General features: G+C 42.1%; 1 protein-coding gene across 2 annotated transcripts in view; it reads left to right on the top strand.

The window, feature by feature from the left end:
- Positions 1-879: 879 nt before the first annotated feature.
- Positions 880-14,980, top strand: part of cpne1 (copine I) — a 33,557-nt gene continuing 19,456 nt past the window's right edge. Inside the window, exons 1-2 of one of the 2 annotated variants that reach the window (XM_062416445.1) lie at positions 901-1,002; positions 6,350-10,471. In XM_062416445.1, the coding sequence (XP_062272429.1) occupies positions 6,378-9,083 (2,706 nt within the window). In that variant the 5' untranslated portion in view covers positions 901-1,002; positions 6,350-6,377 and the 3' untranslated portion in view covers positions 9,084-10,471. Of the gene's footprint in view, positions 1,003-6,349; positions 10,472-14,980 lie in introns of those variants that run through there. The other variant, XM_062416447.1, reaches the window with a different exon arrangement.

Here is a 14,980-nt window from a genome sequence, read left to right as displayed (position 1 = left end):
TTACATACTACGGAATTTATAGTCTGACCTAGTTTGCAAATGCCCGCCCATCCCTTTAATTCACACAATTTAATATAAAGAACCAGAGGTGGCAAAAGTAAAATTCAACACAATACAATTGACAGCTGTAAAAAAAAAACAAAAAAACAAGCCCAAATGTCTTTTACCCAGAAATAGCCCAAAATGCACAATTTAATATAAAGAACCAGAGGTGGCAAAAGTAAAATTCAACACAATACAATTGACAGCTGTAAAAAAAAAAACAAAAAAAAACAAGCCCAAATGTCTTTTACCCAGAAATAGCCCAAAATGCACAATTTAATTAAAAGTTTTAATAAGATATATAACATATCTTTAATAAGATATGTTATGTTACAAATAGTTATATAAGTAGTTATGAGGATCTCCTTTTATGGTTTCATTAAATTTTTGTAATTATATAATTATTTATACAACAAATAATTATTGCTATGTTATATTTTCATGTATTAGGTATTATAGGATATGATATTGTGTGATACCAGTGGTCTCTGCTCGCTGAATGTTGTCAAGCAGCTTCTGTGCAAAATAATCTGAAAAAACAGACAAAATATTGTTGAAACTGCTTATTTTTCACAGTAAATCGATAGTTTATTATAGTAGAGATATAATAAATAGGCCTATATATGATGTTATTTTGGAATGGTTTTGCTGGTTTGGCCCACCTGAGATCTAACTGGGCTGTTTGTGGCCCCTGGCCTGAGCTAAAATTATGTTAATAAAATGATTTAGAGATGATGCCATGAATCTACACCCTCCCATCCAGCAGGTGGCGGTGTTCACCTTTACAGTCGGTTCGAGATCAGTAAACACATCACAGAGTTGTCGCGATGTTTAGCGCCGACATTTCGTGCAGCAGCCTGTACAGAGAGAGACGACAAGCAGAGAGAGGAGAACAGAACAGACGAGAAGACGCTTCGTTCATGAATAAAACCACAGTGTGTTTGTTGACAGATATCCTCGGTAAGAATCCAGCAGCGGCAGCCCGCTCAGTAACACACTCACACCGGGGAGCCGGCTCAAAGAAGTCCGCTGCTCCGACACACAAAGCAGGGTTAGCTCGAAGCTAAGGCGGCTAACGCAGCGTCAGCCAGGCAGCTAAGCTAAGGTAGCTACATTCAGTCACGTTATTCCTGCCAGTTAGCTATGATGTTAATATTAGGAATGCTTGGTAAATACTGTAGTCAGGTTTGTTTCAAATTGTGTTTTGTTTTGGAGCTGCAATCGACATCTCGTCTTTTTTGAGGGGGTTATTTTCTTCTGTGTGATTTGATGAAAAGGAGGGAGTGTTTGTGTGTGTGTTTGAGCCAAGCCCCAGTTTGACATAGTGGCCAAACCGTGTAATAACACACAGTTTAGGAGCTGCACCAGCCCCCCCCTTGCTTATGACTGCACATCCACCACACCGTGAGCTGGAGAAATGAGCAAGAAACGTGGTTGCCAAAAAAGGGTGAAATGTTGATTGCTATGGAGACAGTCTCTATGAAAGATGTAACGATGGTTGTCATGGAGACGATCTATGTAGTCTTGATGTGGTCATGCACACTGAGACTGTTCTCTGACTCAGGTGCTGGTTTACTGACTGTGGCTCCCTTTCAGACATGAAATTTGCTGTATATACAGAAAAAAAGGCTGTTTATCATCCAAACAAACTATCCAGTATGTAAATTATTGAAAGAGAGATTAAGAGAGCTGCAGTGCTGTCATCTTTTTTGTATGAAGAAGGCTCAACCTGCTTCTCAGTAGTTTAACCAACTCTCTAAATCTCCAAATATGAAAACATGATTTCATAATTTATTAGCTCACATGCCAAATTCTGTGGCGTATTTTGAACTATTTGTTATTTTCATCATTTTTCTCAATTAATCAATTTAGTTGTTTGGTACTTAAAATGTGAGAAAATGTCTGTGTCCAAGAGCCCACGGTGAAATCTTGAGAAGTCTTTTTCTGTTACTCTCCAACAACAATCCAAAGACATTCAGTTTACTGTCATAGGCAGCTAAAGAAGCCAGAAAATATTAAGAAACTGGAATCAGAAGATTTGGACTTTTTTGTCTCTTTTCCTTAATGAATTAAAGCTGAAAATGCATTGAGACAAATGTTGACTTTTGTGGTTTTATGAATTGTGTTTTTACCTCTTTTGTAGCGTTCACACCATTAGAGGAAGAGCCTGATGAGACATTAGAATAATCTCCTCAATTAAGGGGTTCATCAGACTGATGAGCTACTTTTATTAAGTTGTTTTATTTGTTTGTTGATTTAAAAAAGAGGTTCAACCTTGTCTGATTGCTATTGTGATGTTTTCCTGAGAGTAATATTGAGGTTTATTTAAATATGTCACACCTTTGCGATCTAATGTAATCCAATATAACAGCTCTGCTTTAAATTCTACATTTATGAAGATTTTACATTTTCAGTTTTTGTTAACATTGTCAGGTAAGGTGATAATTCTGCTTTATTTATTACTGAGGTTATAATGGGTAATGGTGGTGTATTAGGGTGCATTATATTGAATGGTGTTCATAATATTTTGTCCACTCCATTAACTTACATACAGACTGCAAAATATTAGGAGCACCATTCAATATAATGCACCCCAGTATTTCACTACCACTTCAGTGGTACAGACATTACAGACCTCAGTAATAAACATAAAGTAGAATTATCATTTTTTTTGGACAATTTTAACAAAAAATGAAAATGTATAAGCTTAAAAAAAAGTAGAATTTAAAGCAGAGCTGTTGTATTGGATTGAATTAGATTGCACGGGTTTACCTAATGAAGAGGCCGATGACTGGATATATGGAGGTGCATGTCTGAAAGGGGGGGAAGCGGAGTCAGTGAATGGTTTCTCATATGATGAATCAAATACTGCTGGGAAAGTGAGACTAGTTACTTCAGTACAGTTTTTTTGTACACTTCAGTTGAATATTGATGTTTCTGTTTTTTGTCCTGTGCAGGATGTGCAGATCAGTGAGATTGTATCGGTCACTTCTGAATTTGATGGAGCGATAAGGTACAACAAAAGTGCTTCAAGGTGCTTCATGGTTTCATCACTCCAGATCCTGTCTCTGTCCTATCTGTTGAGGTTTGACGTTGGCTGATGTGTGGAGATTTCTGACATATATTCTGAGGTTTTCGGAGCATTGGCGATGCTCCACTCTTCTTGTTCAGTTCCACTCTTTTCGCTGTGTTTTTTGGGGATTTGATGACATGAATTGGACAGATGTGTATTGCAGCTTTTAAGCTGAGTAATCAAGGCAGTGTTTTCTTCTCTTTAATCTTGTTTTTTTTGTTGCAGTATTTAAATGTAAATGACTTTCTAGTTTTCTGGCTGTTCGAAAGAGGTTCATTTCTATCTTCTATCAGCTCAAATTGTGTTTCTTATTTGAATGTGAATGCAAGCTGCAGCTTCAGTTGAACCGCCTCACCTCTGTCTTGATACTCTGGTTGTTTCTCTGGCACTTTTTTTAGCTGTTGCGGTTTCTTCTTCTGCTGTGCTTTTTATTCTCTCGCTGCTGTTGATGCTTTACAGATGAGTTTAGCAGGTTGACACCCAGAAACCTTTTTCAAGAATCAAATCTCTGTGTGTGTCTATGCTGAAGGTTGTGGTGGTGATGATGATGATGATGATGTTAGGATTGTGTTGAATGGTCTGGTGAGCTGTATGTAGCAGCCTCACATCCAGACCAGGATTTATTTTTCATGTCAGAGATTAGTGAGACTAATATTATCTGATGGCCCTGGATCAGGTTTAGATAGAGCACAGAAACCTGAGGATGTGTCTGAGGATCCAGAGATGGTTTTGAAGGATTTCGGGAGCAGTGACCATTGCTCCACCTGCTGTTTTAAACAGCATTAGCGAACATGTCGCTCTGCATCTCTCCTCTGTTTGCTTTCTCTTCTGATCAGCTGCTCTCTTTGGTGCAGTGCTGGCAATCAGCTGCTGATGTTGCTCTTGTTTACATAATGCCAATATTGCTCTGGTTGATGTAATGCTAATGTTGCTGTGGTTGACATGATGCTGCTGATGCTCTGGTTGACATGTACCTGACATTGCTTTGGTTAAAAAGTTAATGATGTTGCTCTTTTTTTTGCTCCGGATGATGAGTTACTGCTGTTGCTCCTGTCAACATGATGTTTGTTGGCTATGAATTACAGATTTATTGTTCTGTACTGGTCTTTTGCTTGTGTTGTTCAACACAGTTGCTGAGTTGGTGCTGCTGGAGGGTTAAGGAACCAGTTGGATCTGACCCCTGTCTTGTTGCTGGGTAGTTGTGGGTGTTTGCAGGGTGTTGCTGGCTGCTTTTGGAGATTAGTGAAGCTTCAGTAGCTCAGCGTGTCCTACCTTCAGTTTACCTCAGATATCTACTTGGTGTACACTGCCAGAGTTAGTCACGATGGGTTTTGGTTTTAAAACACAACCTACCAGATGCTGAAAAACACCAACTCACACGTCAGTCATCGGAAGCTAATGTAAAAAAAAAACGTCCTGTTGGTCTGCTCTATGAAAAGTCGAATTCCTTCAAGATGTTTTGAACAGGAATGTTTGTTTTCTGACCTTTTCACCAGGTTTCAGTGTGCTGCAGAAACCTCCTCTCCATTATACAGTGAAACTATACAGACAGCTTAGTTGCATTGGTGAGTTGAAAGTTGCATGAGATTCATAAAGGTTCATTGTTGCACGAAATGTTTCCAACTCAGCCATGACTACAAGCATTATCTTTTGTACTGCATGGTAGACAAAAGTAAGGTTTATTTAACAAAAACTAAATTACACAGAACTTCTCACTCACAGGGGATGACACACAGGTAAACTGTTGATATTTAGAGTCTCAGAAATCTTCAGACGAAATGAGTTTTAAGTAGGGCTGGGTATCGTCCAAGTACCCTTAAAGTAATACCAATACCAATTGATTACTTTGTTCAATACCCGTTACACATTTTGTGCACTTGCTTATATCAGGCATGTAGTGTAGCCACATTTTAGATCGTTTAGGTGGCATCTCGGGTGCTGAACTGTTAAGAGCGCTAACTCAAATTCACCACAACATCACCGCCACAGACGGGTTATAGCTGCTGTGGCAGTGGGCCAATCATATGTCGCATTAGATCGAAGAATGCTTGCGTTGATTGGCTGTGAGCAAGTCCATACATATTTTCTAGCTCTGGGTGCAAAAAGGATTGATTGCAGGTATCGTTTGATGAGAGACATTTTTATACTACTCAGTATCAATTTATTTCGGACAATACCTTAAAGGTATCGAGTACCGATACCCAGCACTAGTTGTACGACATTTTGTCGGATGTTTCATTCTCTATTCCAACTTCGGAAACTGGGTTACTGTTAGACAATCTGAAAAGCACTTTGTTTGAAACATACTGGGGAATTTCCGTCACGATCAGTAGCATCAAAAATGTTCTTAACACTGGTGTCAGGCTGAGCTGTTTTACAGAAATACACAGCAGAAAAAAACTACAATAAACCCGAAGGTACGTCAACGGTCTGCGAAAACACTTTTTGGATAGAACAGCAACTGCTGTCACGTGACAAACCAACCAGACATCACTGGGACAAAGTCATAGACTGCGACCATGTCCTGGTGCATGCTAGCTTTCGGGTCAATGAAATTGGTACAGTTAGCTAGCCAGCAAAACATAAGCTTGGCCAAACTTTAAAAGTTAATATCACAGACAAATGTTTCAGTCCATTTTTCTCTATGAAACACATTTTCCCTGTTTTGAATTGCTTCCATTTGTATCAGAGACAATGGAGGAGAGGATGTGTATATTTCTTTCCCTTTTCTTTTCTTCACGGTGTGTCCTATCTGTATTTTAGTTTGTTTTTTGCTGACATCAATTCCACTCTTTAACTCCTTTATTCCTTGCTTTTTGTTTCTTTCACAGCTCTTGCAGAACTGATGGTCAATTAAGCTATTTTGATGCCAATATTGCTTCTATTTTGGTCTAATGAACAGTCTTAGAGCTCAATCAAGTTTATCAAACCTATTTAAGGCTGGAGACTGTTTCAATTTAGCTCTATTTCCAGTTTCCTACAAATGTTGGTATTTTTTCACCCCCAAATCCCTTCCAAACACCACTGGTTTCCAAATGTCAGGGCCCCAAAATGGGTGTACAAACTTTTTTTTAAATGTGATCTCTGGTTTATTGGATAAACAAATGAAAACAATGTTGGCTTAATCTTAATTGGCCTGGGAAGTTAGGTCTGAAATTCCTGAGGAACCATTTGGAAACCACTGGTATCCCTCTTTCTGCTCATCATCTGACGGTAGTGTTGCTCTCTCCCCAGGTTGTAGGCCTGTTGTTTAGCAGTCAGTATGGCGGTAGTCATCAGGCTGCAAGGTCTGCCCATAGTGGCCGGCACCATGGACATCAGACACTTCTTCTCTGGCCTCACCATCCCTGACGGGGGAGTACACATCGTGGGGGGTGAGCATGGCGAAGCCTTCATTGTCTTTGCCACTGATGAGGATGCTCGGCTGGGGATGATGCGTACAGGCGGGGCCATTAAGGGCTCTAAAGTGTCGTTATTGCTCAGTAGCAAGACCGAAATGCAGAACATGATTGAGTTGAGTCGCCGCAGGTTCGAGGCTGGGGCAGGCGCTGTGGAGGCAGCTGCACCTACAGCAGGAAATGCCAATCGGCAAGCTGGTGCTGCTCCTATACCCACAGTGCAATCTGGGGCAGGGGGGAGAAGTGGTAGCCATGGAAACCAGGGTTTTAATATTCCGGTCTCAGTAACGGCACCAAGCTCATCTCAGGAGTCAGCAAGCAACAAGGCAGTGGCCAGCCTGGCAAGTGTGGTGTCATGCTTCCCCAACAGCTACAGCTCCGCCCCCACCATCACCACAGCTCTGGCATCGCTCAATGCAGGCCCCCCACCTATGCCTCCACTTCCCAGCATGCCTTCTATGCCCCCTATGCCCACGCTGCCCACCATTCCACATCCTCCTCCAGTATCCTCCCTCCCCCCTGTCCCTACTGTCTCCCCTCTTTCCCAAGGACCTCCAGTGCCACCTATGTCCCACCTCGCTCACATGTCTTCCCTTCCTCCCTTCAACCCCTCCCTGCCTCCCCCTGCAGGACTCGGCTCAGGCCTCCCCCTTGGGACCCCTAACCCAATGCTGTTTAACCCTCTTTCCCCTCTGGCCTCTCTTGGCCTCCAGGCCCATATGAAGGCTGCTGCTGCTGCAGCCACCGGAATGGCCAGTCCAGATGAGATGTTTGTCCTCTTACAGAACCTCCCGTTCTCCTGCTCCGAGGTGGAGGTCAGGGACTTTTTCCGGGGTCTGGGGGTGGAAGGGGTTCGTTTGCTGAGAGATGGGCAGGGTCGGCCAACTGGCAGGGCTATGGTAAAATTCTTCTCGCCCCAGGACAGCTTTGAAGCTGTGAAGCGGGGAGGGGGCATGATGGGTCAAAGGTTCATTGAGATTACCCCAGGCTCAGAGAGGCAATGGGCCAGCCTCAATAACAGCATGATGGGCCAAGCCCCTCACAGTATCGGAAAATCAATTAACAGCCATGAGTCACAGGACCAACAGCTCCGCCGTGGTAATGCTGGGCCTGGAGGCCGAGAACAGCGAGGAAGGTCACGATCTCCTCATCGGCAGGAGTTCTGTGTCTACCTGAAGGGCCTTCCTTACGAAGCTGACAAGAAACAGATTAAGGAGTTCTTTAAGAATTTGGCCATTGTGGAGGACAGCATCTACATTGCCTATGGGCCTAATGGGCGGGCCACAGGAGAGGGCTTTCTTGAGTTCAAATCAGAACAGGACTACAAGACTGCTCTGGGTGCTCACATGCAGTATATGGGCACCCGCTTCATCCAGGTCCACCCAATCAGCCGCAAGGGAATGCTCGAAAAGATCGACATGATCCGCAAACGTGAAGCATCACAGGGTGAAGGCAAGAACCAGGATGGCTTGAAAGCTCCAAGAAACTGTGCTCACATCACCAACATCCCCTACAACGTCTCCAAGAAGGATGTCCGTGCCTTCCTGGAGGGGATTGGGCTTTATGAGGATACCCTAAAGGTTCTGACAGATAGCCATGGCAACGGTTTAGGGCAAGCTATCTTCCAGCTGCGGACTGAAGAAGATGCCCGCAAAGCTGAAAGATTGCACCGCCAGAAACTCAATGGCCGTGATGCCTTTGTTCACTTGGTGACCTTTGAGCAGATGAAGGAAATTGAGAGGAATCCTCCTCCCCAAAACAAAAGAGGGCAGCGAAATCAGAACCAGAACCAGCAGAACCAAAATCAGAACCAGCACCAACAAGCACAGCCTAGTCCCCAGCAACCCCAGATGAACCCATTTGCTGGAATAAGTGGGGAAGAGTTTAACTTTCTCAGAAACACCATGGGGAACCTCAACAGTGCTCCCTTTGTGACTCCATTCTCTGCCCCAGGGAATGGACTGGCAGGCCCCCCTCCTCTCCCTCCTCTGGCAGCAGGACTGGGGGATGTGAATCTGGGCGTAGCTCCTCCGCTTGTTGCTGGTCTGCCTGGGGCTCCAATCCTGGAGCCACCTGGCTTTCGACCTGGAACTGCAGTAGGACCTCCATTCAGCCAAGATGGGCTGAGAGGCTTGGTGCCCTTTGAGAATGCCAACAGAAAAGTAGGTGGAGGAGGACCAAACAGGGGCGGAGGGGCTAACAACAACCAAGGACGTCCGGGGGGTGGGGCTGTTGGTGGACAGCCGGTGTTCTCTCCAGGACCTGATGGTCTCCGTAACCAGCCGGCTCCTGGAGGAGCCAACAATCCCAACGGTCAACGCGGTGCTGCTGGCCCAACAATTGTAAAACTTCAGAACATGCCCTTTACTGTAACTGTCGACGAGATCATGGACTTCTTCTATGGCTACCAGGTGCTGCAAGGCTCTGTCTGCCTGCAGTTCAGTGAGAAAGGCCTGCCAACTGGCGAGGCCATGGTGGCCTTCCAAAACCACGAGGAGGCCGCTGCTGCCGTCATGGACCTAAATGACCGACCTATTGGAGCACGTAAGGTCAAAATTTGCCTGGGTTAAAGCCCCCCCAAAACAGACTTTTGACTGTGGATACACCTACCTGGATCAACCATCCAGGTGAAACAAAGCCAACTCAAACTGTATCTGTTCCAGGACCCAAACCCCACTGTAAGTGGCCCAGTTTAGACCTTACCCTGTCCACTTGCTCTCAGTCATTACTGAAGCGCCTCCCTCTGTGTGTAAATAATGGCAGGTAAGCTCCACCCCTGCACTTTGACCTTTAGGAAGAATCTGATCCAGACTTTTTGCTCTTTGCTGCAGCTCCTCCAGTGACTTTGATAGCACAAAATAATGATGATGATGATGATGACATTGGCACGATGGTGGTCCTTTCTTACTGTGTTTCCGTAAAAATGCAGCTTTTGTCCAGTCATGTCCAGAGCTGGGACATGTTGAACATATTCACCTGTTTTTGTTGCTATGGTAACATGATGATTACAGTGAAGCTGACAAATATATATGCGCTCAAATATGCTGTGCTGCTGGGGTTTAAAATTGACATGCTCCGTTGCTATGGTATTATCCTTACATGCTTTGTTGCTATGACAAAAAGATGATGATGATGAAAATTCCCAGTATGTTGCCATGATAAAATGTTTTTGTCTTGCTATGGTAAAAATCTTTATATGTTCTGTTGGTATATTAGAATCTTTACATGCTCTATTGCTATGGTAACCTCTCTACATGCCCTGTTGTTATGGTAAAACATGCTGTAGATGAAAAAGCTTTTCTACCCACAGTGAAACTTCGGTGCTCTGTTGCTATTCTCTTCACTTTCTGTGTTGCTATAGCAACATTATGATAAAAGCTATGTTGCCATTATCAAATGTTTATGCTTTGTTGCTTTGGTGAAATGTTGACATGCCCCTTTTCTATGGTAAAAATATACTGACATCCAGCTTTGTTGCCACTGTGAAAGGTCGACACTCTGTTGGCAGTCATAAAATGATGACTTATTTCCGTTACTATAGTAATCTCTTGACAGCTGTGCTCTGTTGCTGTGAAGATGATGTTGGATGGACAGATGGCTGACATGTTTTACTCTGTAAATTATGACTTTGGGCTGCTGAATTCCTTTTCTCTGTCACATTTTTCTGATGTTGCTGTGTTTGGACAATGCCACCCTCCTGACTCCTCCTCCCCACTGCACAAGTAGGTGTTTGGACTGTAGAGCGCTGAGATGAAGTCTGTAGCATTTTTAGTTTGGTAGCTTTTTATTATATGTGTTTGATAATGTTCTGGATGTTTTCACCTTAAACATATTTTTTGTTTCTATTGTCTGTGTGAACAAACCTGTATGATGGTATAACCATACATGATGTGGAGTCTCCTTTGCTTTGGCTAATAAAAAAAAATGTTCCTGAAGAACATCTGCTCACCTGAGATCAGCTCTCTGACTGTCTCCTCCTCACTGTCTGATGGCGAATATGTATCTGATTCATGGGTCCATTTTTTGATAATAGTCACCTGTTTTTTTACTTTGAAGACTTTGAAAGGAAGACCAGGTTGGTTCTGTATGAAATACAGATGACCTTCATGTTGTCATGTTAAAATTATGCTTTGATGCAGTAAATGGCTCCAAGTTGTGCCTCATGTCATTATTGCTTTTACATTTGAGAGTTCATTGCCATCAAAATTAAATCAACAAACATGAAAGTACCACACCACCTCTACTAGCAGCAAGGCCCAATGTTTAACATATTTTTATTCATGACAAGAGCAGTGGCTAATTTCTGTCGCTCAAATGCTGTAATTTGGCAAAGTTCTCAAATATAAAATCAAAGAGGACATGACAGTTTTCTTTCATTCAGCCCCCACCCTTTCCTGTGAAAGTGTGGTTAGTCTATTCTGTATGATGATGAATCTGGTTTGCAGTTCCATGTCGACTTTAAACCAAACTAAAGTTGTGTGTATTCAGTCTGTGGATCATGGCATACTTTACCATACCTGCGTGGTTGAGAAGTTTTCCCCTGTACTGTCTCCCAGCATTAGTAAATACCTCCACATTTATGCAAACAGCTAAACTAATGGCTGATGGGCCAATATGGAGAAAAGCAGCACATTTTATTGGATTCATGTGGCATGATTTAGTGTTTCCTGTCATAAAGGGCCACACAAAAACAGCCACTGGGGCTCAGTAATATTCCTGATGTTCTGGGTGGTTCACACTACAAGAGCAAAGGGCTGCTGAGGTTGCTATCAAACTTTTTAGATCCTATTTGTTGGTAGGAATGTGTTTACGAACCACCCTTGTAATAACTAAGGAGCCACATGTGCTATCATCATAGCTAGTGGCTTTTGTTCTTATAGTTTGGACGTCCTCCAGAAATACGAATAACAGGAAATTATGTAAAAGGTAATGTGAGGTAACACAGAAGTCCTGCAAATAAGTACAAAACATGTTCACTGTGATTTTCTGTATTGTCAAGAATGTGCACTCATAGGTGAATGGTGCTCTCATAAGTTTTTTATTCACTTATCTCAAAACAACGATTCAATCATCAGTTTCATGGAAACATAGTTTAATGGAGATCAGGACGAAACAAATGTCTAAGAATAGACATCTGTCTTTTATTTTCTATATAAATTGGATTTATCATGGAATATATCTTGTTCCATAGCCTCAGAACAAAGCTGAAATACACAGTCCTGTAAAGAATGTAAAAGTAATCAACAACAGTTATACCCAGATAATAACTTGATAGTAATAAAACGTAATTACCATAATAGTATCATAAAGATGAAACAATTAATATTTTATTTCAATATAAATGGCATGCATTGTATGGGTATTGTGTGTAAGGTGCTTCATGCTGCAATAATGTAAAATTATTCAGGCCAACGATGTAGTCCTGATATATGAAGGAAGCATTAGTGGAGGAAGGTGGTTCACCCACAAGCTTTACTTGTCAGAAGAGGAGCTGACTACATGCAGGAAATGGTTAACCTCCAAACAAGTACACAGATAGTGTGTACGACTGGTTGCATGCGATGTTGAAGGATGTATGTTTGCGTGAAATGAACACTGAGACAAACAGGCCTTAATAAAGTTAAGTGAAACACCTTTTAGAGGAGCGTTTGATGGTAAGAATGATTGTGCTTGTGTTATTGGACCTGGTGTGTGGAGAAAATGCTTTTTAGAAATAAAAAAGTTCCTGACGTGAAATTTGGCTTTTGCGAATGACGTGAGTGTGTCTGGTGGACAGTGTGTTGTGAATAAAAAGATCACTAAATGACTGATGCTGACCGGTCAATCAATCACCTGCCGAAGTCCCCCCACCTCCCTACTGAACAATAGACAGACAGAAGGCGGGACTTGCAGGTGAGTGACAGAAAAAAGATACACATGAGAAATAGGAGATCCTGGATCATCAATAGTCTATCAATGTTCTGTTGTAGCCTATAGACCAGTGGTCTCCAACCCTGCTCTTGGAGAGCTACTGCCCTGCATGTTTTAGGTATCTCCCCACTCTAACACACCCGATTTTAATAATGAACTTGTTATTAAGCCCATGACAAGCTGCGACTGCCTGATAACTAGTTCATTATTAAAATCAGGTGTGTTAGACTGGGGAGCTCCCCAAAACATGCAGGGCAGTAGCTCTCCAGGAGCAGGGTTGGAGACCATGACTATAGACCATTATCATCAACAGACATAGATTCACATTGAAGGACTGAATTGAATAGACAATAGGTATCAAATGGTCTGTAGATGCTAATTGGTACGTGGTATTTGTAGATTATAGCATTTAGACAGTAGATGGCAGAGACCTGAACAGTGGTTCTCAAACTCATGTCAAGGACCCCTAAACTGACATGGATTAAACCACAGACACTCTTTTGCGAAGGCTTTGTCCCAGGCTCCCCCATCACATAAGATTTTTGCTTTTAGATGTTTAATTACAGAAAGTGTATGAATAGTCATACATTCAGTCATTGTGTTACTTATGGATATAATTAGAGTGAAAATAAATGATTTCCCCTTTGTGTGGGGATCGCCTGGAACCCCTTCAAGGATTCCCAGGGGTCACCAAGCCCCTCTTTTAAAACCATTGGTCTAGAAAGTAGATGGTAGCCTGTAGTTGGCAGCGTTTATATAGTTGATGGTAGCATTTAGATAGTAGATAATGGCCTGTACATGGTAGCAATTATATGGTTGATGATAGTGTTTAGAAAGCAGATGATGTCCTGTACATGGTAGTGTTTAGATAGTTGAGTAGATATTCTAGCTCAGGGGTTCTAAGTGAGAGGCAGAGCCCCCAGCGGAGGCTCCAAACAGCTTTAAGGGAGGCTTAGTTATTACATTAGTTATAAAAAGGAAATCATGTAGAATAGCCCAAATATTTGTGATTTGGTTAAAGACTTAGTTTAAAGATACAGTAGTATGTGGGAATTTTACCGTTTTCCCCACTTTTCCAGAGTCACACACTAATAATTAAGTAAACTAAGGGGGGTCATGGGGTGCCTTTTTTCAAGCTCTGTCTGAGGGGAGGCCCACAGACTTTGATAAACTCTGCTCTAGATGGTACCTTGTCGATGGTAGTGTATAGATGATAAAAAGGCGGCAAGTAGAAGGTAGCCTTGACACAGTAGATGGTATAAAGTTTAATAGATTTATGTGTCCGGGCCTATGCAGTAGTTCAGTCCAGACCTGTAGAAATTTAATTACGTTGGTCTTTATATAAGCTACTGTTAAAGCTTGCACCCCTCTCATTCTCTTGCAAAATCAACAGATAAGGAATATAGGACCTTTAAAAAAGAATACAGATGTATATGTTTATCTCAGCCCCGCCACACACACACAAAGTTTACACCGCTTTGTCTCCTTTACAACTGAACAGTATCTGGTTGAGGACAATATAATCATTTCATAGTTAGTTTTTGTCAGACATGAAACTCAAAATAACATTACATTGATTTTTCACACGGTAACTATTAAACCAGTCTGACCTGAGAACAAGATCATGTTGCTCTCCATGTTATGGGTTATTGATTACATTCATGTTTGTGACAGGTTTCCCCAAAATTTAATCTGAGAGAAGTGGGATCTTTTGAAACTCAATATAATTTAAAATAGAGTTCTCTGGGTTTAAACAAAGTTTAGTCGGAGACAGTGGAGGGTTCAGCTGAATTTAGGAGGTTCAACTAAATATGTGAGCATTTTTGTATTTGTTTTTCAGGGAAGTGGATCATTAAAAGATTAGAATAATATGATCATATAAAAAATGGCTAAAACAGGAGCTGTGTGTGTGCGCATGCGTGTCTGTGCATGACTTATGTTACTTTCATGGACACACATCAGACCCAGACCAGATGATTGGGGAACACTTGTGCAATTAGGGATAAAAGCCATGTCCCCAATTGGTAAAATACTGATTTTTAGATCAGTGGTAATTTTAGAGTACGGTTTAGGCAAGCAGTGCTTATGGCTAGGCTTAGGGTAATTCTCCAGGAATTGAATGTAAGTCTATGTAAGTCAGTGGTCTCCAACCCTGCTCCTGGAGAGCTACTGCCCTGCATGTTTTAGGTATCTCCTCACTCTAACACACCTGATTCTAATAATCAACTCGTTATCAAGCCCTTTGACGAGCCTCAGCTGCTTGATAACGAGTTAGAGTGAGGAGATACCTAAAACATGCAGGGCAGTAGCTCTCCAGGAGCAGGGTTGGAGACCACTGATGTAAGTACTCCAGAAGTGACATAAGTAAACCTGTGTGTGTATGTGTGTCCCAAATTGGTAAAATATAGATTTTTAGGTCATTGGTTAAAGTTGTAGTGGTTATGGTTAGGGTAAGTTTCCAGGAAACTATGTCAAGCCCCTCAAAAGTGACCTAAGACGACCCTGTTCTCTCGCAGGACTGTATTTTTCTGTGTTTCTGTCTTCCCTGTTCTTTTTT

Source organism: Scomber scombrus, chromosome 3 (genome assembly GCF_963691925.1).
Source record: "Scomber scombrus chromosome 3, fScoSco1.1, whole genome shotgun sequence".
In the NCBI taxonomy this organism is placed as follows: domain Eukaryota; kingdom Metazoa; phylum Chordata; class Actinopteri; order Scombriformes; family Scombridae; genus Scomber; species Scomber scombrus.
Note: the sequence above shows the minus strand (reverse complement) of the source record. Positions and strands in the feature narration are given on the sequence as shown.